We start from the raw sequence: 26,422 nt of genomic DNA, 5'->3' as shown, positions 1-26,422 counted from the left end.
ATAGGGATGCTCGCATTTAATCCTGCCAACCGCCCCATGACAAAACTTAAGCACAAATGAGTAACTTGTCCAAAGATACCCAGCTGGTAAATCATCAAGTGGGATTTAAACCACTTTAAGTTTCTGAATCCAGAACTCCACTGCCTCTTGGGTTTCTAACAGCTTTACTAATAACATTCCCTTCTGGTATTTAGCTGTTGGCATAAAGTATTTCACTGGGTTATCTCATCCTTTTGTTGCCAGGACCTGGATAAGGATAGAAGTGTCTCTTGGACCAATTTATTCACGTCTAGAAGTGAGCCCTTTGACAGTGTGTCAACACTTATCCAGGAAGTACTCAATGTTTACTGAATGAATGAAGCCAGTTTGGAATTTGTTAAAAATAAATGACTCTTTTATAGCCATTTAAGAATTTAAAAAAGAGGGGCAGTCTCAAAATCGTCTCTCATTAAGTGCTCACATGGAAAACTGTGCATTCCATTTTGGTGATTCGGGAAGGTGAAATCACAGAGATAACTGGGGGTGGAGCGGGGCAGTGGAAGGTGGGGAGGATTATTCTGTAAGGAAAGAGGACAGAGTGCTAGACCCAAAGAGATAAATCTAAATCCTAAATCTAAACTAAGTCCATAATGAATGGTCAGAAAATCCAAGGGGAGGGAAGACGCCAAACTTCGAGGAGACCCTCGAAATATGTTTCAACATTCCACCCTCACTCTCAAATGTTCACATCTGAAAGTTACGTTGGAAATCACCTGGGTCGCCTTGGTGACTTCCCGAGATGGTGCCGATACTTATATAATGAAAGGTCAGTATGAAACGCAACAGCGTCCAGGGGCATGAAACGCGCCAGCTGCTCTGCCAGAGAAGGCCAGCCAGGTAACCACCAGCGCAGAAATGTGGGGTGCGTACCAGGCCCAACGCAGTTTAGGAAGCCCGCTGCAATGGATCAAAGCAGCCACCAGATGGTACTCCAGGCTTAGGATCGGGGTGGACTTCCGGCCCTCCCCACCTCCCCCTTCACCCCCACCAGCCCCTCAGCAAGCTCCCAGGAGGGCGTCCAGGCCAACCCCGCCGCTGTCTTGCGGCGACTCCCAGCTACGAGGTCAAGAGTCGGGTTCCCTTTGAATGGACTCAGGCACTGGCCCAGGGGTGCAAGTGCCTCGCGGCAGGCCGTTACCCCGCCCGCCCCGCGCAGAGGGCGCTGACCCCAGGCGGGCCGGCGCGCGCGGCGGGCGGCCATAGGCTGCGGCGCTGGGCGGGAGGGGGCGAGGCAGGCCGGGGCGAGGTGGGACCTGCCCCGGCCCCCGCGGTGGGCGGCCGGAGCGCGTGGGGCCCGGGCCCGGGACAGGCAGCGGAGCCTGGATTGCGGTGCGCTGGGCCAGTCTGCCACCCGGCCCAGGCTCGTTAGGGACCCAGACGCTGAGCGCAGTCCCCAGCCGGGGAGTTTCAGCGGCGGGGGGACGACCCAGGTGGCGTTTCCGGAGTTGGGAGGCACTACCTGACGCGGCTATTTTGTTTTTCTAGTTTTCAGCTACCGAAGGTTGGATATCGGACATGAATTACTCACGGTTCCTCACGGCCACGAGCGCAGCGAGAAAGCCTTCTGCCATCCGAATCATGAGTGAGTCCTGGGCTGGCGCCTCTGCTCCGGGGCGGGGGGGTCTCGCAGAGCCACTAACGGTGGTGCCTAGGGTCCGTGCCAATTGCACTCTTTCCTTAAACTGTGAAAGCCTCTGTGAGCCAGGCTCTGCGTGCAAACCTGAAGCAGGCACAGACTTTGTTTTCGGAGAACTCGTGCTGGAACGGAAGGCACCGAATTGGTTATCTCTGCTCCAGTGTAGCAATAGAGAGAGGGGCACAGGCTGTTGTGGGACACGTCCTTGCAAGAGGGAGGGTGTGCTGTCTAGAAAGGCTCTTGCCGGCAACATGAGTAGATGTTGGTTTGGCACAATGTGCAGGTGTGTGCGGAGTTGGGAGGGTCTGGTAAATTGGAGAGAAAGGAGTGAGCCTCGAAGCTGGACAGTCCGGTAGGCGCTAAATGGAGGAGGGTTTTCTGTTATCATGGCCCATTGCTTACCTTCCTGATCCCTCCGCCTTCTTAGTTGGACATCTCCAGTCTTTAGTTCCTCCACCAGTGAGGCCGGTCCAGAAGTTATTTTATGTGCTTATTTTCGACTAGCATTCTATCACTAGAAGTTGTTCAACTTTACAGTTTTATGGACTATAATGCAATACATCGAGCTATCTCTGTTTATGAAAATCTTCACTGAAAGTGTTTCTTCTTCTCTTCCAAATTTATCATAGCTGAGACATTGAGCAGGGCACCGAAATCGGTCATCTCCTTGGCTACTGGATCACCAAACCCCAATACATTCCCTTTTAAGACTGCTGTTATCACCGTAGACAATGGAGAGCCCATCCAGTTTAATGAAGAGATGATGAAGAGAGCACTTCAGTATTCTCAGAGTGCTGGGTAGCTATCAATAGATAACATAATTTTGTTGGTTTATTTTCATGAGTAATATTCCAAGGCCCATTGATAAAGTGGTGTGTCTTTTTTAACTGGGTATTCAACAGGTAGGAAGGTTTGGGGTAGAGTTTCCAAAGAATAATTAAGAGTAACAGATGCATTGAATGCTTAACACCCCCTCCGTGACTGCTCCTTGACTTTAAATGATGGGGAGACTCAGAGAAGGCTTCTAAGAGGAAGTACCATTGGAGATGAAACTGAAAAAAAAGAGAGAGAGAGAGAGAGACAGAGAGGGAGAGCTAGAGGAAGAAACCAGTGGGATAGAGGAGGAAAAGGACGATCCAGGAAGGAGCAATTTTAAGTCTGGGGGTAATTTTGTAATAATTAGATTCCCTTAATAGTTGCAGACACCTATGCAGATACTTAGCCCTCAATGCAGAGGTCTTATTTTCTTAAAACAAAGTTGGAACATACACTTTATGATTTTTCTTAGCTGGTCTTCTTCCAATGATAAAGAGTAATTTATTATAGAGTGTCTACAAATTATACTTCATTAAATTTTCTTTGTTCTGTGATTAAAAAGGACACTTAAATATAGCACATTATGTAAACATGAATTATGTGTAATAGACACATAGGCTTTTCTTTCCATGATACAAAGAACTTGAGATTGAACTTCTAGGTAGCCTATGGAAAATTTCCTAGGATAACAAAGAATTGATGATGCAGTGAGTGCTCTAGTGTAAAAGAGACCAGGCTTTGGAATAAGAAAGATGGAGATTCATATCTTAGCTCATTTAATGTAAGCTGACTAACTTTATGTGAATTTCTTAATCTGAGTCTGTTGCCTTCTACTATAAATAGGGATATTAATATTAGCAAAAAGCATTTGAAGATTTTTAAATTGAATGTATAAAGTGCATAATATAAAGCTACCATCTAATTCTTATCTACTATTATTACAATTTTTAATACTATAAATTTGAAAATACATTTTATGCTGTAGAATCCCCGAGCTGTTGTCCTGGCTAAAACAGTTACAAGTAAAATTGCATAATCCTCCCACCATCAATTATCCAACCAGCCAAGGAAAAATGGACTTATGTGTAACATCTGGCAGCCAAGACGGCCTTTGTAAGGTAAGACTGAAAGGAAAGGGAACCCCACATTAAGAATCATATTTATGTTCAGGGCGCCTGGGTGGCTTCAGCTCAGTCATGATCTTGCAGTTTGTGGGTTCGAGCCCCACATCAGGCCCTGTGCTGACAGCTCAGAGCCTGGAGCCTGCTTCGGATTCTGTGTCTCCCTCTCTCTCTGCCCCTCGCCCACTCTCACTCTGTCTCTCTCTCTCAAAAATAAATAAACATTAAAGAAAAAAAATTTTTTAAAAAAGAAATATGTTCATAAATACACTCCTCTCACCTAACCACAAGAGGATCATGTTTTATGAGTTACTGGTAGTCTATCTTTACCTAGAATTTTAAACATAGAATTTAAAGACATTCACTAACCTGATTTTTCTTCAGTGTAGATCATGTGGTTAATAACCCATAGCCAGGAGTCATTAAAACAAGATTCCCATGAAGGGAGTACTCAACTCCTACCAGAAGCTTAGTGAGCACAGCTTAATTTCATCTGGCTCAAAGACTCAGGTTACATTTTGATTTATGTAGTTATGAAATTTCAATATGATTTTTAAATTCTTTAGAGGGGATATCCTGATAGTCCTGAAGTAAAATGTAAATCTCTTGCATGGCTGCTTATATAATCATCTGTGTTCACAACTACTTACATCTGGACTTCTTGGATGTGTGCTTCCCTAGATCTCTATGTATGTCTGTCTCTGACTTCTTTCTGGGTTAGTTCTCATGTTATCTCTCTCTCTCTCGGTGTCTCTCTTTCTCTCTGTTATTCCATCTGCCTCTCTCCTGGGTTATAGGAAGTCTATAACCACCATTGGGGGGGTTCTCATAATAAAGAGACTGTACCTAAGGTTCTCGATTTCATCTGCTTTTTTTCTTTTCTTTTTCATGAATAATTAGTCCTAAAGATTCTCTACACTCAGTCTTCATATCTAGATTAAAAAGTGCTCTTACTTATCTTAAACCATAGTAGCTTTGTTTTTCTTATGAAAATGTGAAAGCTGTAATCTAGTTAGCTTTAATGAATTTAAAAAAAAAATTTTTAACATTTATTTATTTTCAAGAGACAGAGAGCAAGGGGGGGAGGGGCAGAGAGACAGGGAGACACAGAATCCAAAGCAGGCTCCAGGCTCTGATCTGTCAGCGCAGAGCCGGATGTGAGGCTCAAACCCACTAACTGTGGGATCATGACCTGAGCTGAAGACGGATGCCCAACCAACTGAGCCACCCAGGCGCCTCAGCTTTAATGAATTTTAATTAAATTATTATTACAGCATGATGTATTGAAGTAATAAGAATATAATTTTTCCTCCCTATTTTTTTATTTAATTGGGGGAAAAGGAAAATTAGCTACTGTTTGAGTGTTTGCTTGAAGAGAAACAATTGTGATTCCATAGACTAATATGAAAAAAGGTCTTTTCAGTTAAATTCTTAGGAAGGTATACTATGAACTTTTTTTTTCCCAGAAAGATGCCCAAGACAATTTCTTTATCTGTCACAATATCCATCATATCAAAGGAAGATAGCATAGATGGTCAAATACATCAATAACTCACTCATTTACACACACGTTATTATAGAGGCCTTAGTGGGAATCTGGTTTACTATTCCTTCCATTTTGTTCTCCAAGATAGATATCATTTTAGTCACCTGTGTCTCTTGTCTGCATCTATTAAACAGTGCCACCAGATAATAAACAGCCCTTCTTTTCATTTAGGTTATTTGATATCCTCATGTCCCCTAATGGACATAGAAAATGTACATAATTAGGTTTTCATTTGACCTATTGACAATGGACATGCCACCCAAGTAATTTGTTTAGTCCTACGATGTCCTGTAAAGCTGAATCACTTGGAAACTTTCTGGAGGTGGATACTGTTTGTCATATAAGGCCAAAACCCCATAAGGAAAAAGGAAAGGGAACATCCTGGGCAAAATCAGGAAACAAAAGTCAAATTGTCTATCTCAGTTGATAATGGCCATACTGTTTGTCATGAGATACAGGTTTAAGATGAGGAAGGAGAGGCTTGAACCAAGGATTGTGACACACCACAAGGAAAGAAAAGATGATTCCATGAGTTATGTAAGATTTAGTCATAATAGACCCCCTTTGATTTAGGCTAGAAGTACCTATTGTCTAGGTCATATTGTCTGCAAAATCTCCTAAAATTTGTCAAGCCTGTCTTACCTGACCTCTAAATATCCTTTAACATTGTCGATCTTCCCATCCTTTCTGAAACACTCTTCTCTGATTCTCTCAACACCTCACTGGCCCAATTGTCCTGCCTTCTTTGCAGTGTCCCCTTCTACATTTCCATCATTTATTAGACTTCAAGGCTCAGTCCTCAAACCTCTTCTCCCCTCAGTCCATATACTTTCCCTGGGTACCTCTATTCACACCCTTGTGCTCATCATAGCTAGTAACTTACACGTTCCTTCCAAATCCATGTTATCCATCTGTCCACTTGGAACTGTGACAGAATGTTTCAAAGGCATCTCAAACCAGAACATACTCATCACCTTGTCCCCCAGAGATGGACAACTTTGTGGTTCTGTTTATCAGTGAATAGCATCACTCCCTCCAGGAGTCAGTCTTCATGGTTCCCCTTCCTCATTCTTCTATAATCCATAATTGTGTTCTCTTGGCATGGATTTTCTAAATACCTCTTCAGTTCTCCTCTCCACTTCCATCGTCACTGTTGGTCAGGCTATATCTGCATCTTTCTCCAGAACTACAGCAAAAACGTTCCAGAGAATCTCAAAATTTCCCAAACTGTCCACATGTGTTCTCACTCATCTTTTTTTCTTTCATATTGCTGCCAGAAATATCTTCCCAATATGCATACCTGATAATGTGACTCCTCCTTCCCAGCCTCTACCTAAAATTCTTACTGGCCTCATGTGGCTTGAATGCCAACGTGGTATTTCTCTGCCTACTTCTATCAGATCTCACGCCACCTTCCTCTTTACATTCCACTTTAAGCCACAGAATTCTTTCAGTTTCTCAAAATGTACCTATTGTGATCCCCTATACCATCTCATCACTTCCTCAAGGAAGCCTTCCCTGAATGCCTGGAATTCCCTGATTGTCCAAGTCCTCTTTCAGTGAGCCCTTATAGCATTGTGCATCTATAGTTCATAGAACTCACCATTGTTTTTAAGTATACATTTATTTAGTTATTTGATTAGCATCTAGCTTTCCCATTGGACTAGTACCTCCATGAGGATAAGAACCTTGGGGCGCCTGGGTGGCTTAGTCGGTTAAGCGTCCGACTTCAGCTCAGGTCACGATCTCGCGGTCCGTGAGTTTGAGCCCCGCGTCAGGCTCTGAGCTGATGGCTCAGAGCCTGGAGCCTGCTTCCGATTCTGTGTCTTCCTCTCTCTCTGCCCCTCCCCCGTTCATGCTCTGTCTCTCTCTGTCTCAAAAATAAATAAACGTTAAAAAAAAAAATTAAAAAAAAAAAAAAAAAAAGAACCTTGTTGCTCTGCTCATCATTTTGTCTCCATACCATACGCTGGGTTGGCTTAGAGTAAATATTTAGTATATTTTCAAAGAAGGAATAAAAGGAATAAATGAATTTTAGAGTCAAGCTAGTTAATCTTACCCTAAAACAGAGGTTGGAAAACTATGCATAGCTTGAAAAACCAAATCTAGGCTTCATCTGACTTTATAAATAGAGTTTTGTTGGAACTCAGCCACACCTATTGGTTTACATATTGTCTTTGGCTGCTTTCTCACTATAGAGGCAGAGATAAATAGTTGTAATGGAGATATGGCCCACAAAATATGTACCATCCTGCACTTTACAGAAAATTTGCCAACTCCTACTGTAGAATCCTAATGAGCTCAAAAAAAAGGGGCTCTAAGAATTGAAACAATATTATCCAACCTAACCTATGCTTCTTTTGTTAGGTGTTTGAAATGATCATTAATCCTGGAGATAATGTCCTCCTTAATGAACCTGTTTACTCAGGAACACTTCAAGCTGTGAGTACACATTTTTATAAAAGGCAACTCTCTTTCTTATAATAAATAAGAAGAAAACATTGTACCTTTAGGATTATCTGTCCACTGAAAAATAAGAGGAGAATCTTAAATGATATATGTAAAATATGTTAAGTGTACTCTCCACTTTATACATTTCTTTTTACAAAATCTAAATATGTAGACGTTATAATTAGGTTGTGCAAAATCACGTCCAGCTTTCTTCATGTTTCACTTGAAATGCAATTTCATTTACAAAACCGTATTTTTCCATTACCATCTTTTATTACCGTATGCCTAGGTATAATCATGTTGTATGTCAATTTAATATAACGGTAAGCCAACATGGTATAATTAGGACTTTCCACTCTAGCATTAAATTAATGGGACTATAATATCCAGAATGAGGAAGCTGGTCATCTGGCTGTGCTGTGCACTAATCAGAACACACCATTAAGAATTAGGTTTGTTTGGGGCACAATACTTTAGGATAGCCGTGGATTGACTTCTGCATGTCCTCGGGTTAACAGAACTGGAATAAAAGGGTGGAAACTACAGGGAAGCTATTTCAACTCAATGTAATAACCTCCTAGCCATGAGTCTCACCTGGCTCCTGACTGCCTAGGGAGGTAAGGTACTTATTGCCCATCACTGAAGGTGTTCAAAGTTACTCTGAACTGTCATTTAACACAAGTGTTAGAAAAGTAATTCTAGCTTAAAATAGGGAAATGAATGAGATGACCTTTATGCTCTGTTGATTCTAATATCATGGATTCTCTCTTTTTCAAGTTTAATACCGTCTTTAAAATTAATACATAAAACAATAATATAGTGTTAATGAAAGGCATATTTTCTCAAAACTTCTAAGTAGGGATAAAATTGATATTATAAAAAATGCTTTTCCTATGAACAACCTGAAAAGGAAATTAAGAAAATCATTCCATTTATAATAACAGCCAAAAGAATAAATATCTGAAATTAAATCTAACAAAGGGAGCAAAAGACTGGCACTTATAAACTATAAAACACTGTTGAAAGAAATTAAAGAAGATCCAAATAAATGGAAATACATCACCTATTCATCAATTGGAAGACTTAATATTGTTTAGATGTCAGTAATACCAAAGCAAACTATAGATTCAACATAGTCCCTGTCAAATTCCAGTAGCCTTTTTTGCAGAAATAGAAAAGCCAATTCTTAAAATCATATGGGATTGGAAGGAACCCAAATGGCCAAAACAATGTTAAAAAAGAACAAAGTTGGAGGATTCCCACTTCCTGATTTCAAAACCAACTTCAAAGCAACAGTAATCAAAATAGTGTGGTAATGGTATAGGGATAGACATATAGACCAATGGAATAGAATTGAGTCCAGAAATAAACCCACACATCTATGGTCAATTTATTTCGGTAAGGGTACCAAACCATTCAATAGAGAAAGAATAGTCTCTTCAGCATATCATGCTGAGACAACTGCATTTCCACATGGAAAGACAGAAATTGGACCCTGACCTCACACCTTATAAAAATTTAACTCAAAATGTATCAAAGACCTAAGTGGAAGAGCTAAAACTATAAAATCTTAGGAGAAAACATACAGGCAAATCTTCATGACCTTTGGTATGGCACTAAATTCTTAGATATGATACCAAAAACATAGTCAAAAAGAACAAAAAATAGATAAATTGGACTTAATCCAAAATTAAAAACTTGTGGGGTACCTGGGTGGCTCAGTCAGTTAAGCATCCACCTTCGGCTCAGGTCACAGTCTCATGGTTCATGGGTTCGAGCCCCACGTTGGGCTCTGCTGACAGCTCAGAGCCTGAAGCCTGCTTTGGATTTTGTGTCTCCCTGTCTCTCTGCTCCTCCCCTGCTTGCGCTCTGTCTCTCTCTCTCTCTCTCAAAAATAAACAATAAAAAAAATGTTTTTAATTAAAAGCTTTTGTGTATCAAAGGACATTATGAAGAAAGTGACAATATAGCCTACAGAATGGGAGAAAATATTTGCAAATCATATATCTGATAAGGACTTAATATCCAGAATATATAAAGACCTCCTGCAGCTCAACAACAAAAAAACAAATAACCTAATTTAAAAATGAACAAAGGACTTAAATTAATGCCATGAATTGTACACTTAAACAAAGGACTCAAAAGACTTAAATTTAAAAATGAACAAAGGACTTAAATATCTCTCCAAAGAAGATATACAAGTAGCCAATAAGCACGTGAAAAGTTGCCCACCCTCATTAGTCATTAGAGAAATAGAAATCAAAAACATAGGGAGATACTACCTCACACCTACTAGGACAGCTTTTTTTTAATGTAAAATAACAAGTATTGTTGAATATGTGGGGAGATTGGAACCCTTGTACATTGCTTGTGGAAATGTAAATTGGTACAGCCACTGTGGAAAAGTTTGTCAGTTTCTCAAAAAAATTGAACGTGGAATTACCATGTGATTGATTAGTTCAAGTCCAAGTATGTACCCAAAAGAACTGAAAACTGGAGCTCAGATAATTGTACACAAATGTTCAGTGCAGCATTATCCATAATGGCGAAAAGGTAGAAGCAACTCAACTGCACATCAACAAGTGAATGGATAAAGTGTGGCACATACATATGATAGAATATTAGTCAGCCATAAAAAGGAACAAAGTTTTAACACATGCTACAAAATGGATAAAACTTGAGAACATTATGCCAACTGAAAGAAGCCAGAGACAAAAGGACAAATATTGTATTACTCCGCTTATATGTTTCTTATATCTAAAATAGGCAGATTTGCAGACACAGAAAGTTAGTGGTTAGCAGGGCCTGGGGATAGGGAGGAATGGAGAGTTACTGATTAATGAGTACAGAGTTTCTGTTTGGAATGATGAAAAAGTTGGGAAATCAATAGTGATGATGGATGTACACATTGTGAATGTGATTAATGCCATGAATTGCACACTTAAATATGGCTAATATGGCAAAATTTTTGTTGCATACCTATTTACCACGATAAAAACTAAAGTAAAATAATTGCTTTTTCTTAATGACTGGATACTAATTAATAATTACTAAACTCCTTATATAATGCTCATGAATGTAAAACCAATGTCTATGTAAACACATGCACAAATGTTTTCACCTACCCAAGCAGAAACTGTGTGCCACACTGAGGAAGTGTGCAAGTAAGCAATATGTATTTATTTCATGGCCCAATATTAATTTGTTTTATTCATGGTAGATGTGCTTTCTTAGACTAAGAATTTTTAAATTTGTCATAAATTTGTCTGGATTATTCCCAGTTAGTACATAATTCCACATTTGACTGGTAAGAGTGTTTGCTTATCCTTTGGAAAACTTTCTTTTCTGAGAACCTCACTAAATTATTGTTATTTCTTAAGTTTCAATTTTTTTTTATATTCATCCAAGAATAAGACTCCACAAGATTTTTATAAAATTAGGTCTATAAGCAAGGCCGCTACTCGCCATCTCAGGCTTAGCAGTTGGTGAAATGTGAAATACTTGCACATACCCTGGTAAACTGCTGCCCTCCCTGTACCTCCTCATGCCCATCACTACCCTGGCTCCCCTGGCCCCTCCCCTAAGACCACCCTTAACTTCCCATCATACAGAATTAATGCAGGGGGCCTCCAGGACTCTATTCCAGTCAGATACTGTTTCTGATGTTCCCATGCTATATCACCTGTTAAGTATTTTGAATATCACCTCTGCTAGTAACTAATTTAGGTATTAGCATAACAGATGCTTTCTGTTTAACTTGCTTTGTCAAAAAAAAAGCATTCATTAATAAACATCTACTTTATGAACCAGTTCTAACTATAATTATAAAGATAATTCAGTCAGAAGAGACTAGGTTATGCTGCATAATGAATGACCCCAATCACATTGGCTTATGGCTAGAGAGGTTTATTTCGCTTATATATTCCATGTCCACCGAAAGGCAGCCGCAGCTCTGTTCTATGTCATCTCCATCCAAAGCCCCAAGCTGACAGAAGCAGTCTCTATCTGGGACACTCCCAGTTTCAGAGCAAGGGGAAAAGAGAAATAAAGAACCACAAGCTGGGATTTTAAAGCTTCTGCCTGGAAGAAACATACATCACTTCTGCTCACAATTTATCAGCCAGAGCAAGACATAGGACTGGTCAATCCTGACACAGAAGAGCAAGGAAGTATACTTCTTCCTCTGGAAACTGGCAGGGGATATTGTCGAACAATAATGGAATCTACCCCAGGGCAACGATAAAATGAGAATATACAACATCAACCTTTGTAGCATAGACAACCTTTGTAGCATAGAGCTGAGTGCAGGTTTATATGTTTAAGGGTCTAAATGGTAACATTCTTGGTTAGTATAAGAAGAACGATTGATGACACATTTTGTAATCATGTCTGAACTTAGGCTTTCCTTTTTTTTGTGCTCAACAGCTAATGCCACTGGGCTGCAACATTATTAATGTTTCCAGTGATGAATATGGTATTATTCCAGACTCCCTCAAAGAAGTACTTTCCAAATGGAAACCAGAAGACTCAAAAAACCCCAAGAGAAACACCCCCAAATTTCTTTACACTGTCCCAAACGGCAACAACCCTACTGGAAACTCATTAACAACTAACCGCAAGAAGGAAATCTATGAGGTATTTTAAAAGAAGGTGTATGTGGCCATGTTCTTGTGTATTTTCAACATTTGAGAAGAGTATTGTGCAAGCTCTCTTATTAGCCTCTTGCTTACAAGGAAAATAGCTTTTAATAAAAGGAAGTCCTCTATGCCAAGGGCTCTAATAAATTTAAACACAAGAAATTACTCCATCCTTTGTTAACTATGAGATTTTTCTTTTCCTTTAATAGATTATTTTCATATAAAAGGAAATAGTATTTTTGACCCAATATTAAATTTTAGGAAGTTATTTAATATTTGACCCCAAGTTTGATTTTCATTATTATATATTTATATTTTCAACTTGTCAATTTTCTTTCCTACTCCTTATCATTTCAGGTTACAAAGAAATTCTTTAAAAATAAAAGGAATGCTCCTTTTGTAAAGTCTCTTTTAGGTACCTGACTATGATGCCTAAGCTTCCACTATAAACATTTTTTTTAAAAATCAAACACAGGGGTGCCTGGGTGGCTCAGTCAGCTAAGTGTCCAACTTCGGCTCAGGTCATGATCTCCTGGTTCATAGTTCAAGCCCCACGTCAGGCTCTGTACTGACAGCTCAGAACCTGGAGCCTACTTCGGATTCTGTGTCTCCCTCTCTCTCTGCCCCTTCCCTAATCTCTCTCTCTCTCTCTCAAAAATAAATAAACATTAAAAAAAAAATTTTTTAGGGGCATCTGGTGGTGGCTCAGTCGGTTAAGCGTCTGACTTCGGCTCAGGTCGTAATCTCGCTGGGTTTGTGAGTTCGAGCCCCGCACAGGGCTCTGTGCTAACAGCTCAGAGCCTGGAGCCTCCTTCAGATACTGTGTCTCCTCCTCTCTCTGCCCCTCCCATGCTCATGCTCTGTCTCTCTCTGTCTCTCAATAATAAATAAATGTTAAAAAAAATTTTTTTAATAAATAAAAATTAAAAAAAATTTTAAATATCACACACATACCTAGCTATACAAAAATCTTTGAAAAATAAGAGAAGTATGCCTTTTGTAAAGTCTCTTTTATGTACCTGACTGTGTTCCCTAGATTTTTAGCTACAAATAGCTTTTATTTATTTATTTTTAATTTTTTTTAATGTTTATTTATTTTTGACAGAGAGAGAGAGACAGAGCATGAGTGGGGGACGGACAGAGAGAGAGGAAGACAGAATCTGAAACAAGCTCCAGGCTCTGAGCTGTCAGCACAGAGCTGGACACGGGGCTTGAACTCACAGACCACGAGATCATGACCTGAGCTGAAGTTGGATGCTCAACCGACTGAGCCACCCAGGTGTCCCAGCTAATAAGTTCTAAATAAGGGGTACCAGGGTGGCTCAGTTGGCTAAGCGTCTGACTTTGGCTCAGGTCATGATTTCACAGTTCATGGGTTTGAGCCCCACATCAGGCTCTGTGCTAACAGCTCAGAGTCTGGAGCCTGTTTCACATTCTGTGTGTCCCTCTCTCTCTGCTCCTCCCCAGCTCATGCTCTGTCTCTCTGTCTCAAAAATAAAAATAAATGTAAAAAAAAATTTTTTTAAATAAGTACCAAAGTCATATTAAACTGTATAGACTGTACAGTGGAATCATAAAGCTTTCAAACAGTTTCTTTCACTCATTTATATATATTTTTTGAAGTATTGTCTTATTTTTCACACATTCCACGGTTCTGTCCTGAGTTCTCTTCTTATTTACGTACTACTCCCAGATAGTCTCATCCAGTTGTATGGCTGTAAATTTCATTCTATATCATAGAAACGCCTTTCCCCTGAACGCCAGACTTCTGTATCCAACTTCTCCATCCAATTTATGTTTCCAACATCCAACGTAAGTGTCTAATAGGCATTTCCAACCTACCATGACCTAATAGAACTCTTGATTTAGTGCAGCCACACCCCAACCTCCAAGTCACACCCCTAACATTCTCCATCTCCATAAATAGTGCCACCATAAACAATCACCTTTTATTCTTCTCTTTCCCTTCTGTCCTCTCCCAACCCCCTACATCCAGTTCATCCTGTGGACTCCACCACCAAATGGATCCAAATCCACCTGTTTCTCTCTTCTCCCCTTAGTCCCACCATCTTCCCAGCCACCACCTTCCCTCACTGGTCTGCTAGTATGGTTTCCTCACTGGACCCCTGCGGCATTCCAGTTTTGATCCTCAATTATTCTTCACACAGCAACCAGGCATATATGTCGTTCCCCTGCTGAAATATAAATGTAAAGCCAGTCTCATGGTCTTCCTGTTTACAGTCCTCTTGTGACTTCCCCTTGCAATTAAAATAAAATCCAAATTCCTTCATCTGCCTCCCAAAGCTATGTGACCTGGTAGTCTCTTCTCAGGCCTTGTCATTTATTATCACCTTCTTGCTGCAGCCCCCTGGCTTTCTTCCATCCCTTAAACATGTCAAGTTTTTTTTTCTTTTTTTTTTCCCCCCACCCAAGGGCTTTTGGTCTCACTCATCCCTCAGCTTAGAATCTTCCTTGATATTTGCACAACTGGCTCCATCCTGTGATTCTGAGCTCTTGCGTAACCTTGTCAGGACAGGCTTCCCAATAATTCACCCTGAAATAGCTACCCGATCTCTCTCTCTTCCTCTCTCTTTCTCTCTCTCTCTCTGCCCCCACCCCCCACTCAATATCACCCTGCTTAATGTTCTCTCTAGCCCCTAGAACCTCTCATCTGTATTTCTTCTCTTCGTTATCCATGGTCTTATGTATATCATCTTTCCCAGACCTTGGAATGTAAGTTCCATGTGAACGAGAGGCCTCAGTGCCTTGTTCATCCCTCTATCTTCATTATCTACAACAATAAGTACTCAGTAGTTTCTTGGATGGATGGATGGATGGATGGATGGATGGATGCAAAGAATTATGATTCCAGTCAGCTTAGACAGCTGTTAAGAATTAAATATATGACTTTAACCTTTTTTAGCTTGCAAGAAAATATGATTTCCTCATAATAGAAGATGATCCTTACTATTTTCTCCAGTTCAACAAGGTAAGTGGTGATATGAATTTATTTCACAATTGGAAGGTAAGTTGTAAGTTATTACACTGATTTGATTTTAGCCTGGCTGCTGAGTCAAAGCTAATCTATCTTTATGTTGAAATTAAATAAAATTATTAGTAATTTGCTACCACTTCAATCTTGAATCTTTCAGTTTTATCACAGAATTGGTATCTCTCGTGTCTGGCATTACTGCTCTTTCCAGAAATAGACTTACCTTTAAAATAGTAGCTAGCTCTCTATACCATGCATTTGGGCAAACAGTAAATCAGGGCTGACGGTCTTCTTGAACTCCAAATTCTAGTTCATAGCTTTTTAAACATCATACAAGGGATATGAGGTAGGTTTCATTTGGGATATGAACTAGTTTCTTGGCAGTGGCTGACTAGAATGATGTCTGCAAAGGATTGGGAAGCTGCACCCACACTGAAAGAGAAAGAGGGTCATGCCCAATTAGTGATGTCCATTATGGACATAGGAAAAGGCTTTACTGGCAGCATGCCACATATTTTCCATCCCTGTCCTGAAGGCCTGGATTCTACCTGCAGAATAATGGGTTTTTAGATTCTTTTCCACTATATATGCATGCCACTTTTCATGATCATGCTCTCCTAATAGATAGCAGCGGTGGTACAGACTCCCAGTGCCTGATTCTTCAAAATCAAACACTATATTTGCTCTCATGTCTGCAGAGAACATATACTTGCATTCAATGCTCCCTTAAAATCTGCTGGAAAGAAACCAAAACTCTTGATTTTTCTATATAGCTTGCTGAATACCACATCTACCTACCTATTCTTTTCCCTCAACATGACCGGGCCCCTTTTCTTGTATGCTTCTACATTGAAGTCAGTGTTGCAGATTGACTAAATTTCTCATCTTGTTTTCTCTCTCTAGCTGTTCTGAGGATCATTCTCTCTCTAAATAGTCCTGACTGCTGCTGGCCCTCTTCATTTTGGTCTAATCCAGACAAATTTTTCTTGAATCCTTCCTCAAAATCTGCTGATCCTGGATGTCAACCTTTGAGGCTAGGAGGGCCTATTTGAGGTGTCCCTAAATTCATAATAATAGCATCTTAAGCAAATGAATAAACCCTTCTGTGTGTTTCTGGCAGAAAAGCCATGAAGAAAGACGGGTACTAATAAAAGAACATGCATCTCTGTTTCTTATTCCATTTTAAAGGGTTGAGATTAAGGTAACAGAAAAGATGGCTGTGTTCCTATCCAAACCTATGCTCTGTCCATTCTCTACACAAAATAATTATACAGTCACTAACAGAGTTCTCAAGCTAACAATATGTATTTTTTCCATTTCAAGTCCTGGGCACCAACATTTCTTTCCATGGACGTTGATGGGCGTGTCATCAGAGCTGACTCTTTTTCAAAAGTCCTCTCCTCTGGGTAAGCCCTTGTGTCTCAACTTATGGCCAGATCTAAAAAAGATAGACTGTACCTGAGTGTCTTTTAGTCCAAATAATTCTCATTTGAGATACTTGTATTCCCCTTACCTTAAAGCATCAGTTTGATTATTAATATATGCCTTTTCTTTCTTTATTCATCTTCAGAAATCAAAGGTATGTGGGCATTAATCTAAAGTTGTAGTGGGACTGGTCAGGTTTTGGGTTTCACATATGAAAGAACACACTTCAAAATACTTGGTCAGATTTGCATTGTATCTTTAATGTAGTCTTAAATTTGTATTTTAAATAACAAGTAGTTAGTTTTATTAGAACGTTTTCATGGTCTATACCCATTTGTCCCCAGGTTACAACTGTCTTCCTAATGAAGGCAGTAAAGTGACATGTAATATTTGTTAATACAGGATTGATATTGCACCTTTTCTCTTTTTGTGCAGGTTGAGACTAGGGTTTATAACTGGTCCAAAACCCTTGATAGAGAGAGTTGTCTTACACACACAAGTTTCAACTATGCACCCCAGCACTTTTACACAGGTAAGAACAATTTCAGAAATAGGTTTTGTTTTTTTTTTTTTAAACAATGAGAATAGAAAATAGATATTAGCAAGTAAGACTGAGTTAAGGTGGCAGGGAGTAAGTCACTGATACTGAATCTCTAGTTCCAATATGGACTGAATTAGAAGATCAGATACCACAGATGTTTACTCTAAAAGGCAAATCAGGAGTGCCTGGGTGTCTCAGTCAGTTTAGTGTCCAACTCTTGCTCTTGGCTCAGGTCATTATCTCATAGTTAGTGGGTTCAAGCCCCACGTCGGGCTCTGCACTGACAGGGTGGAGCCTGCCTGGAATTCTCTCTGCCTCTACCCCACTCATGTACTGTCTCTCTCTCTCAAAATAAATACACTTTTAAAAAATGTTTTTAATAAATAAAAGGCAAATAAGAATTGAATTGACCTGGTGTTTGCAGTGTAGACCAAACTCCTTGCAGGTCATGGTGTCTTAGTCATCTTGTGTCCCTAGCATCTACCCCAGGGACGCCATAAAAACTTTGTTGAACTTGAAGAAAATGGAAGTGGCCTTACTGAAGTAATATAACTTTAGCTTCATTGTCTTGGAATCCATATTGAGCACAAGGATTCCAAACCTATTTAGGAACTTCTTGTTTGCCTTCATTGCACACGTGCTAACCTCCCCTAAAGACACTGGTTGTAATGCATTTTAGTTTAATAATAAATAAAGTAAAATTTATTTTGGAGAATGTATAAATTTCCTCACAAGCTTTGAGAAATTGTTGGATCCATCCCTAATGCAATCTTTAGAATCAGTACTTAATCTTAGGTAGAATTGCTACCTAAGAACTCAAAATGAATAGAACGGTATACTAAGACCAGGACACTTGTTTGATTTTGTACATTCCGTAAAGAACATATCCCCATTTTTATCAAGTTGGGGTTTTTTTCCCATATTTTTTGTCCCTGTTATCAACAAAACTTCACTATCCATCTATGGCATTAAAGCTTTCATATGATATAGAAAAATCACTGAGAACCTTATATAACTATATATCTACTATATATTTTTTATATTTAGAGAAGCAACATAGTATGGTAACTAATGGCATGGATCTGGAGCTAGACTGCCTAACTTGAATCCAGGCTGTGTCTGTGACCAGCTGTGTGACCCCAGGAAAGTTCACCTAACCCTTGGGCCTTGGTTTCCTCACCAGTAAAGTAGAAATAATAGCCTAATTGGGGTATTATGAAGATTAAATTATCTACATATGTAAATATATTGTAATAGTTTCTGGCATATAGCAATATAAATATTTGTTATTGTCATTGTTATTAATTCACATTTATTTTATTATTTTCTTCTTTTTTAAGCTTTATTTATTTTTGAGGGAGAGACAGAGCATGAGTGGGGGAGGAGCAGAGAGAGGGAGATGCAGAATCTGAAGCAGGCTCCAGGCTCTGAGTTGTCAGCACAGAGCTCCACGTGGGGCTCGAACTCACAAACGAACTCATGAACCATAAGATCATGACCTGAGCCGAAGTCGGACGCTTAACCAACTGAGCCACCCAGGCGCCCCTAATTTACATTTATTTTAAATCACTATGTAAAGCTGGTTCAGCTTGTTATATTTTTTTGTGGTTTACAGGTAATCAAGAGTGATTTGCTTTGATGTCACTTTTTAGAGGGTGAACCATGACATTTGTTGTCTTATCTCTTTTAGCTTCTAGTATCACAGCTTCTACACCAATGGGGAGAAGAAGGTTTCCTGGCTCACGTAGAGAGGTATTGCAATTTAGGTTCCAAATTTTACATAGAAATGTAATTCTTTTTATTCATTTTCATTTTTGAATTATTCCAAAATAACGGGAGAAAAATGCAGTGGTACAAAGCTTACCAGCAGACAGGTAAACAAACATGTTGTGTTCCCATTTCAAGTATTCAACATTTTAAACAAGGTGGAAAACAGATTCCTATCGACTGGACTCCAGAGCCTTTGGGTTTCTTCAATCAAGCATGTATTTAACACATACTTTTCATTGTTCGTTTCTTCCAGGGTTACTGATTTCTATAGGAAGCAGAAGGATGCATTAGTGGCAGCTGCAGACAAATGGTTAAGTGGTGAGTGGAACATATATCCTGTCCTGTGATAGACACTAGCACTTTTATGAGTGGGGAATAAACACCGCATAGTGACTGATAATAAGCCTGGGAGAAAAGAAACAAGAGTCCAGAAGTATTCTTGCCAAGAAATGGTGCCCTGTAAGTAGTCTCAAAAGTAACAATCCGCAAACCCTGGCACTGTTCTACCTATCTCTACATTACCTGTCCGCTGCGAAGAGCTTGTGGTTTAAAGGGAGAAAAAAGGACCTTTTAGTCTAAAAACCCATCAGCAATAACTTAAAGCTAAATGATGCCAGTACTCAAAAGGTTTTAGAGTTACTTCAAAATTTCCCCCAAACAGCTGAGGAATTGTCAAACAACAGTATACTCCTTTTCTAATCAGACTGTATAAAAACAAAATAGTACATTCTAAGGCAGTTCTCTCATTACAGATTACTTGCATTCTAATCGTTAACCTCATCTATCTAATATTGTCTATTGCTAATGTGATTGCAGGATGGTTTAGATTTAATTTTCTACTAATGAATTACATGGTTTTAATTACATCATTAAAAAAGCCTTCAGTATGATTAACAGTAAACAAAAGAAAAAAAACAGTTCCTTATTTCCGTCATATCTTGTTTCTTGTAAGCTCTTGGCAAATACAGAATTGTCTTTTTGATAAGAGTACTATCCTACCACTTTGTATAATGGAGTTAAAGAAAAGGTTCGATTCAAAAGCGAGTTTTAAAAAAAGATAATTAAAATCAAAATAATTATCCTTCCTTCTTGGTTTCTCTATCCTAATACTCAATGAAACTTAAAGCCTACAAATGCATGTGGTCTTGAATTTCAGGAACTTCTTTTCATAATTAATTACATTCTGATAAAAACTCTAATCCACTGGACTTCAAAACTATTACATAAAAGATAGGATTTATTGAAGCACTGGAATAATGTAGGAGTTAAGGAATCTCCTAAATTTGAAAGAGCCACATTTGGCTTCTGTGTGGTTCTAATTAAGGGAAGTAGACATAGGCCATAGACTCCTCACACAACCCTAAGACTGACTAAAATTAGAAATATATACTCATGTATATATCTCCCTCTCTACCTTCACCACCTCTCTTATTTGTGAAATAAACTCAGAGCATCAATTGTCAGGAGTCATAAAATTCTATGTTTTAAAAATGCTATCTCTGAAGGAACATTTTTAGAAATACTAGTTGACAGTTACTGCGATTGCGTCATTAAGTAACAGATTTGACATCATCAAAACTGGCTTTAGCAGATATTTATTCTCTTCTTTGGTTTGTAGGTTTGGCAGAATGGCATGTTCCTACTGCTGGAATGTTTTTATGGCTTAAAATTAAGGGCATTTATGATGTAAAACAACTGATTGAAGAAAAAGCCATTAAGAAAGAGGTAAAAGGGGAAAAGAGTTGTACTTTTTCTTTAACATGACTTCTTACTTAAAGTAAAAGTTGCCCTCCACTCCAACCCATAATATTTTAATATCAGATGTTACCTCCTATCTCTAGATCTCATGTCTCTAGTAATATTATTAAAATCATAATAGATTTTTGAGTCACATAATTATTCTTCTGGTCTACATTAATAATAATATGGTCATCCCCGCTACTGGTTAGTTTAGTAGCTAAGAGCAGAGGGGTTTTTTTTGCCTTATTAAGAAAGTAAAACACACTCATGGCAGCAAACTTGGAAAATACATAAAAGAATCATGAAAATTTTTTAAATAGCCTACCCCAATTTTGTGACCATTTGTAATATATTTTCTTGAGGGGCTTGTCTAAATCTAGTATTTTGGCTCTGCAATTATTTTCCATTGTCAAAATTACACAGAAAAGTTTGTATCTTGTTATTTCCACTTAAAATCAGACTATAAGGACTTCTAGGTTTTTTGTTTTTTGGTTTTTTTTTCTCATTTTGTACTTAAACCTACTTAGTTATCATTCGGGGGCATTGATTAAGGTGAAAAATCTAAATATTTTCAAAATTGTTACCTAATAAGGTATCTTTTCTCCGTGAATTAATTCTTTTATCACATTTGCCAGTCTTTGTAAACACTAAGATCTGTTTCTAGGATCACTTTTGTCTTGAAGCAGGAAGTACAAGCAAACAGATTGTGTTAATGCTGGCACAGGACCACGCTAGTGCCTGAGACAGGAGGTGGTCTGGACGTTGAAAAACTCATGTCCAGAGATTAGACGTGGAAGCTGACTATCTGGACTTCAAGTCAGGCATCCTCTCTAACCATCTTACTTGACGACAAGGCTCATCTTTATTCATTGTTCTAATCCTACTAATTCTACATACTAAGTACTTAACAAGTACTGACTTATTTCAAAAAATACATATTAGTATAATAAACCAGTTTTATGTCTCCTTTGCTTTTCTGCCAATGCCATTATCATCAAGAACATTTGATAAGTGGCTATTTATTTGTATGTATCTCTGAGCTGGGTGCTAAGGATATAGACCTCAGACTTTCTTGTAGTTTTTTCAGTGTTCTCCATATATCCCATATATCCTGTTGCATGTAACCTTTTCTTTTTCTAAATAATCTCTAACTTTACGATCTCAACCTTAGCCCAATCCTGGTCATCTTGTAAAGGGATTATTACTACTCCCACCTTCTCTTACAGCCCCTTGCTTGTAATACATCCCCAAACTTTTCCACTATATTGGGATAAATGATGGTTTTCATTTTATTGTTATTCAGGACACAGAAACCCATCTTCTGCCTTGAAATCTCTTCCCCAAAATGGCCCAAACCATGTCACTCCCAACTCATCTTACTTTAGCAGACAGTGCCCAGATTTTTACCATGTAATAATCCTTTTGAATATCATGATTGTATTAGACAACATTCTCAAAGACTTAACACAATCAAAGTTTATTTCTGACTCACATAAAACTTTTAAAGATGTGATCTGCAGGCAACTCTGTCCAAACAGTGAATCAGAGACTGTAGTTCCTTCCTTCTTGTTGCTCTTCAGTCTTCAACCCATGGATTACACGATGGCTACAAAATGGAAAGAGCATGATGGATCACACATGGAGAGATTTTTATGGGGAAGCCCTAGAAATGGCATGCATCCCTTCACATCCATTGGCCAAGATTTGGTCATATGGCCACATATAACTGGAAAGAAGCTGGGGAACAGAATATATTTCTATACCCAGGAAACAGAAGAAATGGAGTTCACAGTCCGTGAGCCAACTGCCATGGTGCTCACATCAAGAACACCACTTGTTCCCACCACTCTGTCTTGACACACTTACATAACATTTTTTAGTCATTCACTTCATTAAATTTTTTACCTCCTTTTAGTTCTTTGGCCAGACCAATTTCTTCCCATCTCAAGGCCTTTACACTATCTTCTCCCTAAAATACTCTTCCCCCACTTTTTGCTCGGCCAACAACTACTTATCTTTCAAGTTCCGGCTTAAAAGTTACTTCCAAATTTGATAACTTAAAAATGGTCTTTCATTGTTTGAATTTATATTACTTTCCTAGTTGGTTAAACATTTATTCATGTTTATTACCATTTCTATTTCTTTTATAACCTGTACTTTGCCCATCAAAGCTCGAATTTTAGTGTTTTTCTTCTTAGTTTCTTTGTATTTTTTATATGGAGAAGAGGTAGCATTTGCCATATTTCTTATAAACATTTTTCCAGTTGGTGTGCTATTTTATTTATTATAGGACATACAGAATTTTTATATAAAATGATTTTTCTCATGATTTTCTTAAGTTTTTTTCAAATGTAAAAAGTCTTTACCCACTCTGAGATTAGATCTACCTATATTTCCTTTAGTTTTTTTTTGTTTTAATGGTTATTCGCTTGTTTTCCATAAACTCTCTTAGATATTAATGCTTCCTGGAAATGTTTTCTACGCTGATACCTCAGCACCTAGCCCTTACTTTAGAGTGTCCTTCTCTTCAGCTTCTCCAGAACAAATGGATATGGTGAGCACAATATTCTTTTCATAATAACACTAGATATCAATTCCACTTTTTTGGTGCTTGTGTTCATTTTGTGAGTTATAACATTATTTAATGTCTTCTTGGGTTTCTCAACAACAGGTTTCAGTTAAAAAGTCATGAATTACTATTAAATGACACACTTTAACAGTCATAAATAGACAAATTCACGAGACCAAGTTGTAGTTAAATTTCCTTGTCTTCGTGAATAGTTTTCAGACTTGCTGAACAGTGTGAGCAGATTATTAACATGTTATGAAGAAAATTTCTTTCCTTCCTTCATGGAATTAACATGAGTCAACAGTACAAATTCATGAAAGCCATCAGTCTCTTTCTCTGAAGAAAAATGTATCAGCAAGGGTCAAATACAATGATATTAAATTCATCACAAGTCTGGGTTTAGCCAAAATAACAAGAAGCAAAGAAATGAGTTCCTAAGGACTGTGTGTTTGGGAGTCCAAATAGAAGAGCCCTAATTGAACAGTGCCCTTAACCTTGAGAGAAGAGTCTGCACTTGCCCTTGCAGATGTATTGGTTCTTGGTGTGTTCTTTATTTACTTGCTTTCTCATGTCGCTGAATATACTTTTCAGAAGTTATGTCTGCTTTAACATATGAATAGAGTTAGACAATTGAAACAATATATAACGTATGTTCAGGTGAGAGATCATATGAAAAAGTAATTACTGTTGTGGAGAAAATGGAAAATAATGATCTTGAGGGCTATAAGAATACACAAAAATCCTGGAACTCTGACAAGCCTATATCTACATGTATTAGTGGACATTGCTGGCATCCTACCCTGATAAAGCTGATGTTAAATTTGACTTTCCATTGATTCAGTTCAACCTAAGATACTCTTTGTGTGAACTTTTTAAATTATCACAGACTTTTCCTAAGTAGCAGCCTAATTTCATTAATTCTTATCTCTTTCCTATTTTAGGCCTTCCAGAGATTAGCCCAAATTATTAAAGAATCTTTATGAAGAAACCTTTATAGTACTCATGGATTTTTCAAATAAATTATTTTTATGATTTAGCAGGAAGAAATGATCGTTGGCATTAGACTTACAGGTTAGATTTCATCAAACGTGTCATATCTGTAGTAATTTAACTAGATGACTTTTAAAGTGCCCTTAAATTCATCAGATTGCCAAAATATATTTATAATCTACTTATACCTTTTGATAAATATTCAACCTGAAAATTATTTTTATCCTGGATTTTATTGTAAAGAACTCTAGCTGCTCTATGGTTTCCTATAAATTTTCCTTGAAACTTAACATTTTACAGTAAATTATTTTGAAAATGTAAGAAAATAAATTCAAAATGGTATATAATGTGAACTCTTTCTATTTTTAGGAAAATTTAATGAAAGCTTGTTGCAAAAATTGTTAGGATTTGTCCATTGTAAATGATTTTCAGTAAGAGGACTAGAGACATTATGTTGTACCATAGATATCCCTTTAAAATAAAATTCTGAAACTAAGCACACCTAAAGGCATCAGACCTATTAATTCTAAATAAGGAAGAGAGATCAGGGGCTTAGAAAAATATGCTACAGTGTATTTTCATAATACTGCACACTTTACAAAAATACAGTCTTATCAGTTATGTAATTTAAATCTATACCCCTTTGAGGTACTTAGGATATACTTTTTAATGACTTTCTTTCTCACCTTTTCAGACCCTTATTTTTCCCATATGGCTATTGACGTAATATATGCTTATTAGAAATTTTTCAAACAATATAGTAAATATAAGTGATAAAGTAAAAGCCACTTGCTGTCTTACCCCCCAGTGAAAACCGCTGTCAACATTTATCATCCATCCTTTGAGATGTTTTTCTATGCATGTGCATGTTATATGTAAAATAATAGGATCTCCTTATGACAGTGTATCACAAATACCCTGCATTTGCTTTCTATTGCTGTTTAACAAATGACCGCAATGTTCCAAGATCTAGTAATTGTTAAGTTGTAAGTTCCTTTAAGGAATTAGGAAATCATTGTTATTTATGACATCCTTTGTGTATACAGGCATACCTCAGAGATATTGTGGGTTTGGTTCCAGACCACCACAAATAAAGCAAATACTGTGATAAAGTGGGTCAAATTAATTGTTTGGTTTCCCGGTACATATAAATGTTTACAGTATACTGTAGTCTATTAAGTGTGCTATAGCATTATGTCTAAAGAATAATGTGCATACCTTAATTTAAAAATACTTTATAGGGGTGCCTGGGTGGCTAAGTCGGTTGAGCATCCAACTCTTGATTTTAGCTCAGGTCATGATCCAAGGGTAGTAGGATAGAGTCCCACATCCGGCTCTACACTCAGCATGGAGTCTGCTCGGGATTCATTCTCTCTCCCTCTCCCTCTCCCTCTCCCTCTCCCTCTCCCTCTCCCTCTCCGTCCCCTTCTTCCCCTCTGCCCCTCCCTGTTATCCATTCTCTCTCTCTCTCTCTCAAAAATAAATAAATAATAAAAATTAAAAATACCTTCTTGCTAAAAAAAAAAATGCAAACTACCATCTGAGCTTTCAACACTAATAATCACTAATCACAGATATTAACAAATATAATAATAATGAAAAGTTTAAAATATTGCAAGAATCACCAACACATGACAGAGGCACTAAGTGAGCAAATGCTGTTGGAAACATGGTGTCAATAGACTTGCTTGACACATAATTGCCACAGCCTTCAATCTGTTAAAAAATGCATTATCTGTAAAGCACAATAAAGCAAAGCATAGTAAAATGAGGTATGTCTGTATAAACATATCCACCATAGTTATTAAATATTTTTTTGACATCTGGATGAGATGTTACATCTTCCAACAACTAAAGTTCTTGAGCAAAAATCTCATCTCAAAGCTCTTATTAGCTGACTCTAAGCCCGTCTTTATTTAATATTTATTTATTTTGAGAGAGAGAGAGAGCATGAGCAGGAGAAGGGCAGAGAGAGAGGGATACAGAATTCCAAATAGGGGATATCCCAAGTAATAGGGCAGAGCCCAATACAGGGCTCCATCCCACAAACCATGAGATCATGACCTGAGCCTACATCAAGAGTTGGATGCTTAACTGACTGAGCCACCCAGGCACCCCTAAGCCCATCTCTGTTTTTAAGACAACCAGT

At 38.2% G+C, this 26,422-nt stretch overlaps 1 protein-coding gene across 1 annotated transcript; it reads left to right on the top strand.

Moving 5' to 3' along the window:
- Positions 1 to 1,006: 1,006 nt before the first annotated feature.
- On the top strand, positions 1,007 to 24,769 carry AADAT (aminoadipate aminotransferase). The gene is made up of 14 exons (XM_049631329.1): positions 1,007 to 1,102; positions 1,525 to 1,621; positions 2,305 to 2,473; positions 3,477 to 3,609; positions 7,526 to 7,600; positions 12,035 to 12,244; positions 15,170 to 15,235; positions 16,562 to 16,644; positions 17,099 to 17,195; positions 18,895 to 18,956; positions 19,228 to 19,292; positions 20,593 to 20,699; positions 23,167 to 23,268; positions 24,225 to 24,769. The coding sequence occupies exons 2-14, from the start codon at positions 1,555 to 1,557 to the stop codon at positions 24,264 to 24,266; spliced, it is 1,278 nt and encodes a 425-aa protein (XP_049487286.1). The 5' UTR covers positions 1,007 to 1,102; positions 1,525 to 1,554; the 3' UTR covers positions 24,267 to 24,769.
- The last annotated feature ends 1,653 nt before the right edge of the window (positions 24,770 to 26,422 follow it).

The sequence above is a fragment of the Panthera uncia genome, chromosome B1, assembly GCF_023721935.1.
Source record: "Panthera uncia isolate 11264 chromosome B1, Puncia_PCG_1.0, whole genome shotgun sequence".
Taxonomy (NCBI): domain Eukaryota; kingdom Metazoa; phylum Chordata; class Mammalia; order Carnivora; family Felidae; genus Panthera; species Panthera uncia.
This window is presented reverse-complemented; position numbering and strand designations above follow the sequence as displayed.